This window comes from Lithobates pipiens, unplaced genomic scaffold (genome assembly GCF_037356315.1).
Source record: "Lithobates pipiens isolate NorthernLeopardFrog02 unplaced genomic scaffold, aLitPip1_a1.2 Scaffold_18, whole genome shotgun sequence".
NCBI classification, from domain to species: Eukaryota; Metazoa; Chordata; class Amphibia; order Anura; family Ranidae; genus Lithobates; species Lithobates pipiens.
In genome coordinates, this window is record NW_027507758.1 from 560,116,945 (window position 1) to 560,132,793 (window position 15,849).

At 44.0% G+C, this 15,849-nt stretch overlaps 1 protein-coding gene across 7 annotated transcripts in view; it reads right to left on the minus strand.

Annotated features, from left to right (window-relative positions):
• The window catches only part of LOC143988987 (cytochrome P450 2C5-like), an 86,230-nt gene that overhangs the window by 53,065 nt on the left and 17,316 nt on the right, over positions 1 to 15,849 (minus strand). For 5 of the 7 annotated variants that reach the window (XM_077488965.1, XM_077488964.1, XM_077488962.1 and 2 more), the window contains 2 exons: positions 3,315 to 3,477; positions 364 to 513 (listed from right to left, as the gene is read on the minus strand). In XM_077488965.1, coding sequence (XP_077345091.1) covers positions 364 to 513; positions 3,315 to 3,426 — 262 coding nt within the window. In that variant the 5' untranslated portion in view covers positions 3,427 to 3,477. Of the gene's footprint in view, positions 1 to 363; positions 514 to 3,314; positions 3,478 to 8,445; positions 8,584 to 15,849 lie in introns of those variants that run through there. The other 2 variants (XM_077488963.1, XM_077488967.1) reach the window with 2 other exon arrangements.

A 15,849-nucleotide genomic window follows, 5' to 3' on the forward strand; every position in this document is an offset into this window, starting at 1 on the left:
CAGATACCCGACCACCTAGTGACAGAAGAGAGAAGTGCAGCAATTCCAGAATTAGGGCGAAATCAATTGATGACCTCCTAACAATTGGCCAACTCAACTACCACTTGGCAACCAAATTTAATAGCATCCCTGCCTAAACACCAGAGTGCTACACAAAGAAAGGCTTTCCCTGAGTAAGGTAGTGTGTCAGAGGCCAGAAGAATCTGAACAGAAAAACAATAGATGTAGTATGGCTATCTCATGTGTACAGATGTGGGAATATATATATATATATATATATATATATATATACACACACACATACAGATAGTGAGCGTATATGGGATTATGCAACTTCAGAGCTTTCAACCACACTCTACTGACCTTTGTAGGTTTTAAAAATGCTTATCAAACTTTGGCACTCTTCAGTGATCTTATCTTCTATTGTTCTCTTCCCCATACCGAAATCTCGCAGTGTAGAAAGAGTGAAACGTCTCATGGCTTTCCAGGTATTACCATTAGAAAATACAAGACCTAAAGAAAAAAAATAAAATAACCCATACATTTTGTCAGTTTAGGTCAACTCCAGGCAACAAATAAGCTGCTTAAAGGACAAGTTCACTTTAAAAATTAAATAAATAAATGTACATTTATTTTGCAGGTAAAAGCCTGTACAGCATTGCACCAGCTCCACAGCGCCATGGTAGTTAATTGAGAACTACAAGTCAGCTGCCGCCAAGGATGTCGGGGCTTGTAGTTCATTCACACGCAGAGCTGATTTCAAAAAGCGACAGCTAGTACAGGGAACTTTTCTCCAAACTGCTGTCACAGGAGCAGGGTTCGGGCAGTGGCTTCAGCATTGAGAGCAGGTTCCACCCTCAAAACAGGTGAAACATGTAACATATTACCAAAGGTGAACTTATCCTTCAACCACTTCAGCTCCAGAAAGATTACCCCCTTCCTGATCAGGCCATTTTTTGCGATACAGCACTGCGTTACATTTTATTTGGGCACAGCATCGCACGACGTGCAATTGTCAGTTAAAGTATGTCCTTTTTTCCCCCCACAAATAGAGCTTTCTTTTGGTGGTATTTGATCACCTCTGCAGTTTTTATATTTTGCACTATAAACAAAAAAAGACATTTTTGAAAAAAAAAAATAAATAATAATAATAAAAAAAAAAAAAAATATATATATATATATATATATATATATATATTTTTTTTTTTTTTTACTTCTATAAAACACATCCAAAAAATGTAAAGAATCAGATTTAAAATGTAGGTCAAAACATAGTCCGCTACATGTTTTGTTTTAAAAAAAATCCCAATAAGTGTATATTGATTGGTTTGCACCAAAGTTATAGCATCTACAAACTATGGGATATATTTATGGAATTTTTGTTTTTCTAGTAATGGTGGTGATCAGCAACTTATTGCGACAGACAAATCGGACACTAAGTGACACTTTTGATACTTTTCTGGGGACCATTAACACTAATACAGTGATCAGTGCTAAAAATATGCACTGTCACTGTACTAACGACACTGGCTGGGAAGGGGTTAACATCAGGGGCGATCAATGGGTTAACTGTATGCCCAAACATGTGGTTGCTTACTGTTTGGGAGGTGATTGTATTATGGGAAGGGATGGGTTGGTACCCCTGCTTAGCAGAGACACAGGATACATGACTTCTGTAGTGAAAGAATGGCAGTCTGCCTTGTTTACATAGGCATACTGCTGTTCTGCTTGTGTCCCAAATGATTGGCAGGTCCTGGCAGACATTGGGTCCGCTGGATCCGCTGATTGGCTCCTGCTGTGTCCAATCACCAGCGGCGCAAGTGCACACCTCAGACCTGGAAGTGCACAAGAGCCACCTTGCCACCGTATATATACAGTATACGCTCATCAAGCGGTTACGACCCAAATGAAGCTTTGTTTTCTTTATGACTGTTAGGATCCATAAATGGCAATAAATGTAGGCATCATTTTTTTTAACTGTGTCGTGCTGTAGCAGGGGGTTAAAAAACTCAACAAAGCTTTTCATGCTAGCTAGCTGTTTCTTGCTCTGTGCGATTGATTTCCAGCTTGCTGCCAGCACAGGGCATCTTGGCCCTTGCTGCAGCATAACAATACAGTAAAAAGTTTAAAAAATAAGCGTAGCCACCCTGCCATATGCAGAAGTGTCTAAATTTAGCTCTGCATGGCTGCAGTTATCCAATGTTAATTTGTAGTCTGTGTCTTGTACACCTTCCCCTAAGTTCAGCCTGGTTGTCAGTTTTCCCTTCTGTCAGGAGATAGTACTGTCACCTCTGATATTAATTTAAGATCGCACAGCAGGTCTGGATTATGATTTTTAATATCCTTTCCCAGCCCACCAACATGAGTTTCCTGTGGCAGTGGTGCATTATGGGAAAGGGAATACATATTTGGGTCTGGCTGAAGCAAGTTCTCTTCCTCCCTGGCTCTGGCCTGGGGAGGGTGCATGTGATGGAGCTGCTGCTTTAGGCCGGCCTACTTGCCTCAAGGTGGCCAGGGTGTGATTGGGCCTGGAGCTGAGTCCTGGTGCTGCTGATTTTCACTAGAGGTAGGATGGAATCCCATGGTGACTATCTGACTCTCCTGCAGATGTTTATGAAGAGGATGGATCTCCATGGAGGTTGGTTAACTCTCCTGGAGAAAAGGGAATAATTGGAAGAGATTTCCAACAAAGGAGTTGGTGTCGACTCAAAGTGAAACTAAAGTCCCACTGTAAAAAACAGCAAGCAGGTAGATGCCCCTACCTGCCTGCTCCCTGTCTCCTCTGGCACTGTAAGCATTCTGTTTTAAGAAGAACTCCATCTTTCCTCAGCCTTTACATAGTTCATTTGGGCCAGCTAAGCCTAAATAAACTATGTCCCTCACTTACCTGTGAGGAAGGTCACTGGAGGTGCGTTCAGGGTGTGAGCCAAGTTTTCCTGTCTCATACCCGAAACACAGAAGAGTCTACTGCAGCGGCGCTCAGCCGTTTGGAGCAAGCAATGTATTCTATCAATGAATACTAAGCTTCCTCTGATTGGCAGTCAGTGAGTGTGACATCATCAGCATGCCTCTCTGCCAATCAGAAGAAGCTTTGTATTTATTGATACAGTACATTGCTTGAGAATTGCCCACCTAGGATATTTTATCACTGCACCAGAACTGCACAATGAAAATTGGGGTTCTTTTGATACGCAACCTTGTCAACTCACCCCAAAATATGGTAAAATGACCACTATGTGCTATACTTCTCTGATAAGTAATTTTGTAAAAAAAAAATAAAAAATAAATAGGACATATTAAAAGTGTTTATATACCATGTCCCTTGGATAGTTCAATAAAAGCTGGTAGATTTGGTCTTCCAGAAAACTCGTTGGCATGGTTGACCAGTGCATCTTTCACCATCTCATACCCGCACAGCACAACCATCTTCTGAGATCCTATCTGTAGGCTGTATATTGAACCATACTTCTCAGCTAGCTACAAAAAAAAAAAAAAAAACATTGGTCATAAATATTACAATTTAGAACTGAGAAAGATCTTGTTCACTAAAAAGTAAAATATTTAAAGCCCTAATTCCAGTTATGTTTTACCAAATATCATTAAAGAGAACCTGGGTGATAGTGGCTATGATGCTGCAATGTTGTTGCAGCGAGCCATAGAGTTCAAAAGCTCCCATGTCGAGGGCATATCTACAGATCAAGGGTCCGCATAGCAAAATGACAAATTCCCCCTTCCAATGAAATCTGTAAAGCACCTGACATTTTGTCAAACCTTTTTAACAAATGCTGCTGCCTATACTGCCACCTATTTTTTATCTCATATTGGTGTTCTGTGTTCCCTTCAAGTTTCATCCCTTTTACGTTGATGGTCAGTGAACGGCCCCCATAATAATATCTCCTGTTAAAATTTTTTTTGTAACTGTGGTCAATTTAAGTGCCTCCATCGCATTAGTGATCAGTGTAAATACCCCCTTATATTGGTGGTTGGTGAAGCAGTGCTCCTTTACATTGGTGGTCAGTGTAAATACCCCCTTATATTGGTGGTCTGTGAAGCAGTGCTCCTTTACATTGATGGTCAGTGTAAATACCCCCTTATATTGGTGGTCTGTGAAGCAGTGCTCCTTTACATTGATGGTCAGTGTAAATACCCCCTTATATTGGTGGTCTGTGAAGCAGTGCTTCTTTACATTGGTGGTCAGTGTAAATACCCCCTTATATTGGTGGTTGGTGAAGCAGTGCTCCTTTACATTGGTGGTCAGTGTGTAAGCAAGTGGAGGCTGCAGTATATCCTTCAATCTGAGGATGGCACTGCTCCATTTCTTCAGGCTTGCAGTAGGAGCCCATTGATGGCTAACTGTTCCCTGCTATAGGCTTCAGGAAGCCATCTTGGGGAGGACAGCAGTTCTATTGGATACTGAAATCCCAAGAGATTTGGGCAAACATCATGACTGAGAATTACATGTATAGTGGAATTTTGCATTATTCTGTGTGCCTGCAGTGTAAGAGTAAGATAGGGACAGAGTCCCCACTGGTTAGGAAGAGATTAGGCAAAGTATTAGGGAGAAGTACACTTGTGTGTGGGGTGTGGCACATCAGAATAACACATGCAGCCACAGTGCAATGAAAGAACTTATATTGAAATAATGCAGAGTCACAAACAACCCATATGGAAGACAGCCCAACGGGGGACACTTATGGTTCCACTAGCGTGTAGAGAATAGAATGCAGCCAAACTGTCAGCATCTGAAGAGAGGGGGAGAATATGTTCTGACCATTTTGTTCCCAACAGGCAGGTGTCCAGAGAAGTTGCAAACCTTAAAGCAGAGCTCCACCCAAAAGGGGAAGCTCCGCTTGCTTGCCTCCCCCCCCCCCCCAACCGCTGCCACATTTGGCACCTTTTGGGGGGAATGGGTACCTTGTTTTAACAGGTACTCGCTCCCACTTCCAGCTGATCTTGCTGCGGTGAACTCAGCTGAAAATTCTGTCCCCCCCCTCCTTCCCCCACTGCTGGGACATTCACAAAGCGAAGTGCATTTCCCTTAGCTGAGATGGCGAAGGCAACACCCGAGAGCTGAGTGAAAAATCAGCTCGGGTGAGGACACCGCTGAATTCGTGGGCGGGTAAGTGTCCTAATAGTAAAAGTCAGCAGCTACAGTATTTGTAGCTGCTGACTTAATTTTTTTTCTGAAGGAGCCAGGATTTCCGCTTTACTCTTTTCCTCCTCGTCGGGAACCTTTTCCTGCCACCAGTTCTGTCCCTACCAGACAGGTACCTGTTCCTATTCTACCAATTTGTAAATGCACCAACCCTGGGTGCCAGCGCGTTAAATAAGCTCTGCTTGATCCAAGATGGCTGCCAGAGTCACATGAGGCGGTAGCATCCAATTTGATGCTGTCCCAGTGACCCAGAAATTCATAGAGGATCTATGTTCCTCTTGAATTCCTCTCCAACTGCAGTGCCACTGTAGAAGAAGGGTACCAGCAGTGGAGAAAGTAAACTGCACTTGCCTACACACTACTTTGCAAAAGTTTTAGGCAGGTGTGACAACTTGATGTAAATTAAGAATGCTTTTAGAAATAGAGGTGTTAATTGTTTATTGAACTCAGAGACATAGACCAGACCATAAGCTTTGTTGTTTTTGTATTTGGGATTGAACTTGGAAGGGAATAGGAAATTATGGGATGCCCAAAAAGATTCAGTGCAACTTGCTTAAGACTATTTTAACCACTTCCCACCCGGCCAATGTATATATACGGCCGGGTGGGAGCCGCCTGCTCCTGATAGGACGTTCAGGAACGTCATTCAGGAGCAGCGGGATCGCGCGCGCGCGCGCCCGCGCAGCGGCGCGATCCCGATGTGCTCGTGTCACCCGGACACGGCACATCTCAGATCGGCAGGAGGGCTCTGTGATTGGCCCTCCTGATCACATGACGGCCGTGTCCAATCACGGCCGTCATGTGATGTAAACAAACAGCCGGTTGCTAGGCAATCGGCTCTCCTCTCCTCACACGGAAGTCACCGCTGAGAAGAGGAGAGCAGAACGCTGCAGCCGGCTGATGATCAGTGAGTATGGGCTGCTTTTCACAGCTTTTTACTCACTGATCATCAGTGTAGTGTAAACACACAACACACCACACAGTGAAAACACAGTCCCCACATATGTCCCCAAAACACACATGTCCCCAAAACATACATGTCCCCAAATAATAAAAACACATGTCCCTAATAATAAAAACATGTCCCCCACATATGTCCCACTAAAATCACATGTCCCAATGATTATCTGCACACATATGTACGTGATCACCTGCACACATATGTACATGATCATTTGCGTACATATGTCCGTGATCACACAAACCAATTATTATACACTTAACGGAATTTTTTTTACCAAAAACATGTAGCAGAATACATTTTGGCTTAAATTTATGACAAAATTTGATTTTATTGGATTTCTTTTCAAATAGAAAAAAGAAAATATTGTTTTTTTCCCAAATTTCCGCTTTTTTTGCGCTTATATCGCAAAAAAAAAAAAACGGAGTCGTGAATAAATAACACCAAAATAAAGCTCTATTTGTGCGAACAAAATGATAACAATTTCATTTGGGTACAGTGTAGCATGACCGCGCAATTGTCACTGAAAGCGCTAGAGCGCTGAAAGCTGAAAATTGGGCTGGGAAGGAAGGGGGTGAAAGTGCCCTGTATTGAAGTGGATATACACTCCTGTATATACACTCCAGTCTTCTCTCCAGCACAACTCTTGCTTAAGACCTATTTCCCTTTACTCCTCCAGCATTTAATTTTCTGCAGACCATTACTCCTTCATCACTTCACTTGCGGCAGACTGTTACTCCTCTAGACTAGCTATCATTACATGATTAAGCCTGACACTGACTCAGCCAGGCCTCAGTGGATTGCCTTTTTCAGGCAGGGCCCTTATGTGTAGCAAATAGAATGTTTTTGGTATTAACTGTCCTCTTCCGAGCTACTGATTCCAGATAGCTTCCTTCACACCCTGCCAGACAGCCTGGCTGCAATGACCTCTCTCCACTGCCCTTCCCACAGTCCACTCCTCTGGTTCTGCACCCATCTCAAACTGAAAACTCCCAGTTCTCTCAAGTGTGCCTTCCCAGTCCTCCCAACTGTGCTTCACTCACCAGCCCTCCACGCTACGAACTGTTGTCCTTCCTGGAGACTATTAGCAGTGTACTCTCCCGCCCGCTGTCTTCTCCTTGCTCTCTCATGTGCCTCTCTCTCAGGATCTCTTCTCTCCTCCTCTCCCGATCCCCAGCCGAAGGTCACCCCCCCCCCCCACTCCCCGTGGGCCCCGACAGCCTCCATACTCTCGCAATCCAGCTCGTCCACCTGAAAACTCCTCCCCAAGCTGGGCAGACCCTGGGTATTTAAGAAGGCCTGCCCCCTGACAATCCAAGCTGGGGATTGGTCAAGGCTCCTCAATATACCACAGGCAGCTCCAACTCTTCTCTCCTCCTCTTTTTACCACCTTAAGGAAAGAAGAGGGAGGTGACAGTGATGCTACTTGTGAGTTACCAAGCCCTGCTCTGAGCCACTCCCAGCCCAGAATGAAAACAAACAGGCCTAGCCATCAGCTAGGCCTGCCTAAATTGTCCTACTCTGCTAGAAAAATCCTCACTCTAGCACCTACCTAACTAGAGGGTGCTACATTAACACAATGGAAAGTAAATGCACAGAAGAGAAATCTAAATCAAAATTTGGTGTGACCACCCTTTGCCTTCAAAACAGCATAAATTCTTCTAAATACACTTGCACACGGCGAGTAGGTTGTTCCAAACATCTTGAAAAACGAACCACAGATCTTCTGAGCGTGTAGGCTGTCTTAAATCCTTCTATCTCTTCATGTAATCCCGGATAGACTCTATGATGTTGAGATCAGGGCTCCTTTGGGGCCAAACCATCACTTTCAGGACTCCTTGTTCTTCTTTACACTGAAGATAGTTCTTAATGACATTGGCTGTGTGTGTGGGGTCGTTGCCCTGCTAGAATAAATTTAGGGCAAATCACCATATGATATGGCATGATGAATAAGTACAGTATCTGCCTGTATTTCTCAGCATTGAAAACATCATTGACCCTGACCAAATCCCCAACTCCAGTTGCAGAAATACAGCTCCAAACTTGCAAGGAACCTCCACCATGCTTCACGGTTGCCTGCAGACACTCATTATTGCACCTCTCTGCAGTCCTTTGTCGAACAAACTGTCTTCTGCTACAGCCAAAGATTTCAAATTTTGACTCATCAGTCCAGAGCACCTGCTGACATTTTCTATACCCCAGTTCCTATGTTTTTGTGCATAGCCGAGTCACTTAGCCATGTTTCCAAATTGGAGGTATGGCTTTTGGCCACAATTCTTCCATGAAGACCATTTCTGGCCGGACTTCTCTGGACAGTAGATGGGTATACCTGGTTCCCACTTGTTTCTGCCAGTTCTGTGCTGATGGCACTGCTGGACATCTTCCAGTGTTGAAGGGTAGTAAGCATGCTGTATCTTATCTGCTGCATTAACCATTTGCCGACCGGCTCACGCCGATGTTCAGCTGCAAAGTAGCACGCAGGATGATTTCATGACAATTTCGTTTCAGGACAATTTCATCTTTTATTAATTTCAAACAATATGGAGCCCATTAAAGATGTACAAGTTAGAGACAACTTGGGTAATAATGATAATGGTGCAATCACATTTTCCATAAGTTACAGTAAAGAGAGGCACGATGGAAGTACAAGAACTCTAAATTTAAAAAAAAGCTACTGCACGTCACCCAATGGACACTCAATATTTGCAGCAAGAGCACACGCTGCAAGTGGGAGTGTTTTAAAGGTGAATTGAACAAGTGCATTATTTTTCCTATTCCATTGGGAAACATACATAAAAAAAAATAATAATAATTAAAACCTATGTGCCTAATTTCTAATGTAAAACAACAAATAAATGAGAGAAAAAAACTTAAAACAAAGCAGAAGGTACATCTTCAGCATTCTAGATTCACAAGCAATACAACATGGAGCAATCAGGGTGGCAAAAAAGAATACACAAAGCACATTGCTACAACTAGTAAAACAAATACAAACTTTTTTTTTTATATATCAATAGTAAAAAGATTATAAAAAGATATAGACCCCATTATAAAGAAATATGGGAAGTTGATAACAAATGCCAAGGAAAAGGCAGATGTACTCAATAATTTTTTCTCTTTTTTTTTTCCCTAAAGGCTTTTACAGATGAAAAATACTAGTCTGACAGTGGTCAGAGTAATAGCATATAGAAAATCAGGTACAAAAAAGACTAGAGAAGTGTAATTTAAACAAATCACCAGATCCAGATGGTTTACACCTGCTAGTTCTTAGGGAGCTTGGTTCAGTTATAGTCAAGCCTTTATGTCTAATTTTTAAAGATAACTTACTGACTGAAACAGTACCAGCTGATTGCTGTAGAGCTGGGATAGGCAATTAGCAGACCTCCAGCTGTAGCAGAACTACAATTCCCCTTGAGGCATAGCAAGACTCTTAGGCTGGGTTCACACTGCAGCGATGCGGGAACGCCGCAAATCCGCTGCGGGTTCCCGCATCGCATACCTCCCGGCGGCAGTTCACACTGCCCTATGCGAACTGCTGGGAGTGTCAGCGAAACGTTAATGACACCCCCAGATCAGTTCGCATATCGCAGTGCGATCTGCAAACTCGGACAGGAATCGGATCCCATGGTGTGAACACCCATGCAATCCGATTCTGCTGCGGAGCAAAAAAAGGGTCCTGTGCGAGTTTGGGCCGGGTGTGATGCGAATTCAGCCATACTATCTGTATGGCTGAACTCCCATCGCACAGAGATCGGATGTGATTTGCACTGCAGTGCGAATCACATCTGTTCTCATAAACCGCTGCAGTGTGAACCCAGCCTTTTAATTTAATTAATCTTTATTGAATATATATGCATTTAGAATATACATACAAATAACATGCTTTTACAGTTGTAAAAAAATTTTTTGCATACCAGCAGGGAATAACAACTTATCCTTTAAAACGAAGAAAGATACATTACATAATATCAAAAACATTACCATGACTAGCGCACTAATTATCCCTAGTGGACTACAGAACTAACCCCTACCCCCCCCCCCCCCCCCAACCCTGTGCTTCGAACGCCTGCTGTGAGGTCCAATCAAATCTACTCAACAAGCCAAACCAGTGGCGAAACGGCAAGGAAGCTCAAATACAATAGTAAGAATCTACCGATAGTCTCCCGAGCCCCACCAGGCCCGGCCTAGGTACAATACAGCCTAGGTCTCATCCTACGGTATCTCATCTAGAGGGTAGCCGATATCACGCAGCCATGGAATCCAAAGCGACTTGAATTTTTTAAGATTATTTTGTCTAATGTACATTGCCCGTTCACACCAGATCGTGGAGTTTATAGCATTTGTCCATGCGCTCAATACTGGAGGAGTTTTTGCTTGCCAGTTCAGCGCAATCAAGCGTCTAGCCTGGTACAGGCACCTAAATATAGATATTTTTGTCGCAGCAGAAATTCTACTCGTATCCATAATCCCTAGTAGGCAAAGCCTAGCTTCGGGTTCCAAAATGGTATTAAAAATCCTATTGATACTACGTACAATATCTATCCAGTAGCGGTATAATTTTGGGCACTTCCAAACCATATGGATTAAGTCTCCCGGTGCTCCACATCTAGGGCACTCGCCATTAAGCTTTCTATTTATCCTCCTCATTTTTTTAGGGGTGTAATATGCTCTATATAGAAAAAGCTTATGGGACATGCGCTGCGATGGGGAGATAGACACCAGATTCCCCTGTGCTAAGATCTCGTCCCATTGTACCTGCTCAATTGGACCCAGGTCATCCTCCCATCTTTTCCTACATTTATCCAATGCCTCTCCATTCAGAACTTTGTCCTTAAGTCTTGTATATAGGTAGGAGATCTGGCCTTTTAATTGTCCTTGCTCGAGAAGTCTCTGTATTAGGGGATTCTTCTTCCTCTCAATTACAAGTGTGCCATACTGGGAGTGTATCCCATGTCTCACTTGTAAATATATATAAAATGTTTTATTAGAGATACCAAATTCCTGGCGAAGGTCTTCAAAAGATTTTATAGTGTTCCCCTGATAGAGATGCACCAATCTTCCAACCCCTCTCTTCTCCCACTCAAGAGAGCGATCTATACTATTTAGTTCCGCTAGTTCTCTATTGTTCCATAGGGGGGTATACTCTGTTACCCCCCCCTGGTCCAAGAGTCGTTTAGCTAGCTGCCATACTTTCCTTGCTAGAGCGTTAGTGGGACACTTATGGGCAAATGAATTAGCCTCCAGGACTTCAACTAAAATTCTATGGTATGCATTATTAATCATCAGTTTATGATTCGGATAGCTACCCTCCTCCAGTCCAGCCCCAGCTAAATGCTGGAGCTGGGCTGATAGGAAGTATGTTTTTAAGTGTGGGATCGCCACTCCTCCCTTCTCCACGGGGAGTTGCAGCGTCCGCAGCCGAATCCGAGGCTGTCTCTTTTTCCATATTAGTTCTCTAATTAATCCCTCAAGTCTGTCAAACCATTTCTGGTTAATCCAGACTGGTGAATTATGGAGGATGTACAAAATCTGGGGCAGCCAGATCATTTTTACAAGGTTACAGCGTCCCGCCACAGACAAGGGGAGGCGACACCAGCTATTGACCTTCTGCTTCAACTTTGCCAGCAGTGGTACCAGATTCTCCTCTACATATCGATCTACATCTCTGGAAATCCAAACCCCCAAGTATTTCAGCTTAGGTACCACTTCTAAACCCTCAACTCTAGGCAATATTAACTCTTCAGACTCTATTAGTGGCATAAGGGCTGATTTACTCCAATTAATGACCAATCCTGACTGCTGCCCAAATTCCTCCATTAGCCGTACCACGTTACTCAAAGTTGACCGCACCTCATCCACAAAAAATAGAACATCGTCCGCAAACAAAGCCAGTTTCTCCTCCTCCAGTCCGCGCCGGAATCCCCGGATGTCAGGGCGTGATCTCGCCATCACAGCCAGGGGTTCCATCGCCAACACGAACAGGAGGGGAGACAGCGGGCATCCCTGCCTCGTTCCCCTTTCTAGACAAAACATGGCGGAGAATAGGGTCCCCATTTTGATCTTAGCCCTGGGTCCCCTATATAATAATTTTACCCAGTTGATAAATTGGGTGCCAAAGCCAAAACGTTCCAATACACCCCAGAGATAATCCCAGTCCAGGCTGTCGAAAGCCTTAGTAGCGTCCAAAGCTAGTATAGCACCTGGATTGCCACCGTCTCTAGGTATTTGTAGGTTTAAAAATACTCTCCTAATATTAGAATTAGTTGTTCTGCCCGGGATAAACCCGGATTGATCTGGGTGAATTAATTTATGGATGCAACTATTTAGACGGGTTGCTAAGGCCTTGGCTAATATTTTTATGTCTGAACATAGCAGAGATATCGGCCGGTATGACGAGACCTCTTGTTGGTCCTTCCCCTCTTTAAGAATTAAAATAATATTGGCCTCCCGCATTGAAGCGGGGAGTTCCCCCGCCTTCAATGCGTAGTTTAAGGTTTCCAGTAACGCTGGTATCAGCTGTTCGCTGTATCGCTTATAGATTTCCACTGGTAACCCATCGGGTCCAGGAGCTTTATAGTTGGGCATACTATTCATTGCCAATTTTAATTCTTCCAGAGTAAGTGGTAGATCTAAGTTCAACTTATCCTGGTCTGAAAGCGCGGGGATATCTATTTGATGCAAAAAATTAGTGGCCAGATCTTCACAACTCTGTACCGATGATTTATATAATGTTCTATAATACTCCCCCAGTTCCGTCATAACCTCGGAGGGCCTAAATACAGTGCCACCCTTCTGCGTTTTAATTGCCGATATTACTGTAGGGGGGCTGTTGACACGAGTCAATAAGGAGAGGACTCGACCTACCTTCTCCCCTTCGCCAAAGTAATATTGGTGTTGGAAAATACGTTGATTCTCCACTTTTTTTAAGAGTGCCATTTTGTATATCTGTTGATTATCCTCCCAGGTTTGTTGTTTCCCCGGCGATGGGTCTTCTACAAACTCTCTCTCAGCCTGAATAACGTTATTACGAATTTTCTCTTCCTGAGTTCGAGACTCCCGTTTTAGTATTGCAATTTTCTGAATAAGTAGTCCCCTAATAAAGGCTTTAAGGGAATCCCAAACCATACCAGGGGCCGCTGTCCCTCTATTAGCCTGAAGGAATTCCCCTATTTCATCCCCCAAGAGGTTAGATCCATCAATTAGTTCCAAGCAAGCGGGGTTTATTCTCCACTCTCTCAATGGGGCGCGCACTCCCGTATTCAAAGTTATAACTAAAGGAGAATGATCTGAGATACCACGTACCCCATATTCTATATCTGTCACCCCTCCTACTGCCTCATTATTCCCCAAGCCCATATCTATCCTTGATAACGTCCGATGGGTACTGGAGAAGCAGGAATATTGCCTGTCCTGGGGGTATCGCATACGCCAGATATCACATAATCCAACTTCCAGTAGAAATTCATGTAGTCGACCTGTTCTATTCCCAGCTGCGCAAGGAAACCTATCTAGGCGCTTGTCTATAATTTCATTGAAGTCACTGGCAATTATCCATGGAATGCCCATTTTGCCCAGGCTGAACATAAGAAATCTATCCATGACCTCTAATTTAAAGGGAGGGGGTATATAGATATTTGCTAGAATGTACTCTTGCCCCGCCACTAAGCAGTGCAAGAACACAAATCTCCCCTCCTGGTCTATCTGGGACTCTTTGCATAGAAAATCCGTACCTTTCCATACTAGCACACTCACCCCACGAGAGTACGACGAGTGAAAAGAGTGATAGTATGCCTGAAATTTACGATCATGGAGCAGAGGGGCCGTAATTGGAGTTAAATGGGTTTCCTGAAGAAAAAGCAGGCCAGGTCCCCTTCCCTCCGTCTCTAACATCACAGACCTGCGTTTCTTAGGGTCTCCCAAGCCCCTCACGTTCCACGAGGTTATATTCCACCTAGCCATAGGCCCCAGTAGTCTTCCTCTCACCCGTCTGTTCCAATAATTGATATACCCCTAAAGGGGGGAGGGTAGGGGGAGAGGGAACCGCATCCTCTCCCCGTCGCCTCCCTCCTACTCAAACTGTCCCCACCTATCGCCTTATCCCTCTCAGCATGCGTTCGAAAACTCCCTCCCCTCCTACCCCCCGCCCAACCCTGCCCATCAGAGCCACCCCTAGGGGTCTCAATTGTAACCGGTATACCCATACCCCATTCAACGGTGTCCGAGCTCGCTGGACCCCCACCCGATCATATCCCTCCCCGTCCACAATAATTGAAAAGTGAAAACATAGCCACTCCGTAGTGCCAATCCCACCCTTCCTTTCCCCCCCCCCCCCTAAACCAAAAAAAAAAAAAAAAGGGGGGGGGGGGGCAGGGGGGGGGGACAACATATAGGTTCCCCCCCCCACCCCACCCCCCAACTCAACTCTAACCCCCTATTACCTCTATAAATGTAAAATTATGTGGGCTATCTATCCACCATATATCACAGTGTACCCTGGGCCAAAGCATTATACCCCAGCTTGAACCAATTTAGTTCGTCCATCTCACCCAAACGGCAGCCATTTGGCTCCCTATTCCTTCGCCAAGATGGATTCACCAATTGTTTCTAGAGATATACATACATAACAGCATAAAATTATATTTACCCATGTAGTTGGCCCCCCCCCAACACCCACCCTCCCAACTCACCCCATCTGTGACCATGCCTATTCCCGCCCAACTTGTCAGCCTATAGTGTTCACTTACTTATAGTACATTAACCAATCCCACACACTCAACTCCTCCATCGTGGCTCGTTCACAATTAACGATAAAATATTATATTATCTATAAATTCATCTGTATATCTATAAATTCATCCTATCATCACAGTGCTCTATAATCCATAGTGTTTTACCATATTCCTAGTTAAATTATTGCGCCCTATTGTTACCCATCAGCAGTCAGCGAGCAGTAGCCTAGGACACCTTAATTCCACACCAAAGTAAGTATATAAGGTATAAAGTATATAAAAATTATTCCCACAGATGCTAGTATCAAATTTTACTGTCTCCCACCCTCCCCCCTCCCCACTCATCCCACCTTGCCCACACAGACAAAAAGAAAAGAAAAAAAAAAAAGGGGGGGGGGGAACCAGTACAGACCAACTCCGAGTGTCATTAGAGGGCTCCCTTATGCTCCTCTAGCCAATTCATGGCCTCCTGCGGAGAACTAAAAAAGATTGTTGAGCCCAAAGCAGACGCATGGAGACGGGCTGGGTACAGTAAGGCATACATAATATTATGCGATTTTAAGGTACGTTTAACGGGGATAAACTCCGCCCTCTGTTTTTGTAGGTCTGGCGAAAAATCTGGATAAAATGACACCCTAGACCCCTTGTAGAAGATGTCTCCCATTCCCCTAACTCTCCGCATCAAGATCACTCTATCATTATAGTTAATGAATTTCAAAATCATTGGTCTACAGCGTCCCTCAGATAGATGAGATCTGAGAGGAACTCTGTAGGCTCTTTCGATGCTGGAGGTAGAGGAAAAGGAAACATCCCCCAGTAATTCCTTGAACCAGTTTTCCAAGAAATTTATGGGGTCAGGACCCTCACTACCCTCTAGCAGGCCAATTAGTCGCACATTATTCCTGCGGTTCTTATTATCCATGTCATCAATTTTAGATGCCTGTGCGACAATTTGTTTCTGAAGTGTAGTTATTTTTTCCTGCAGAGGGAATAGTTCATCTTCC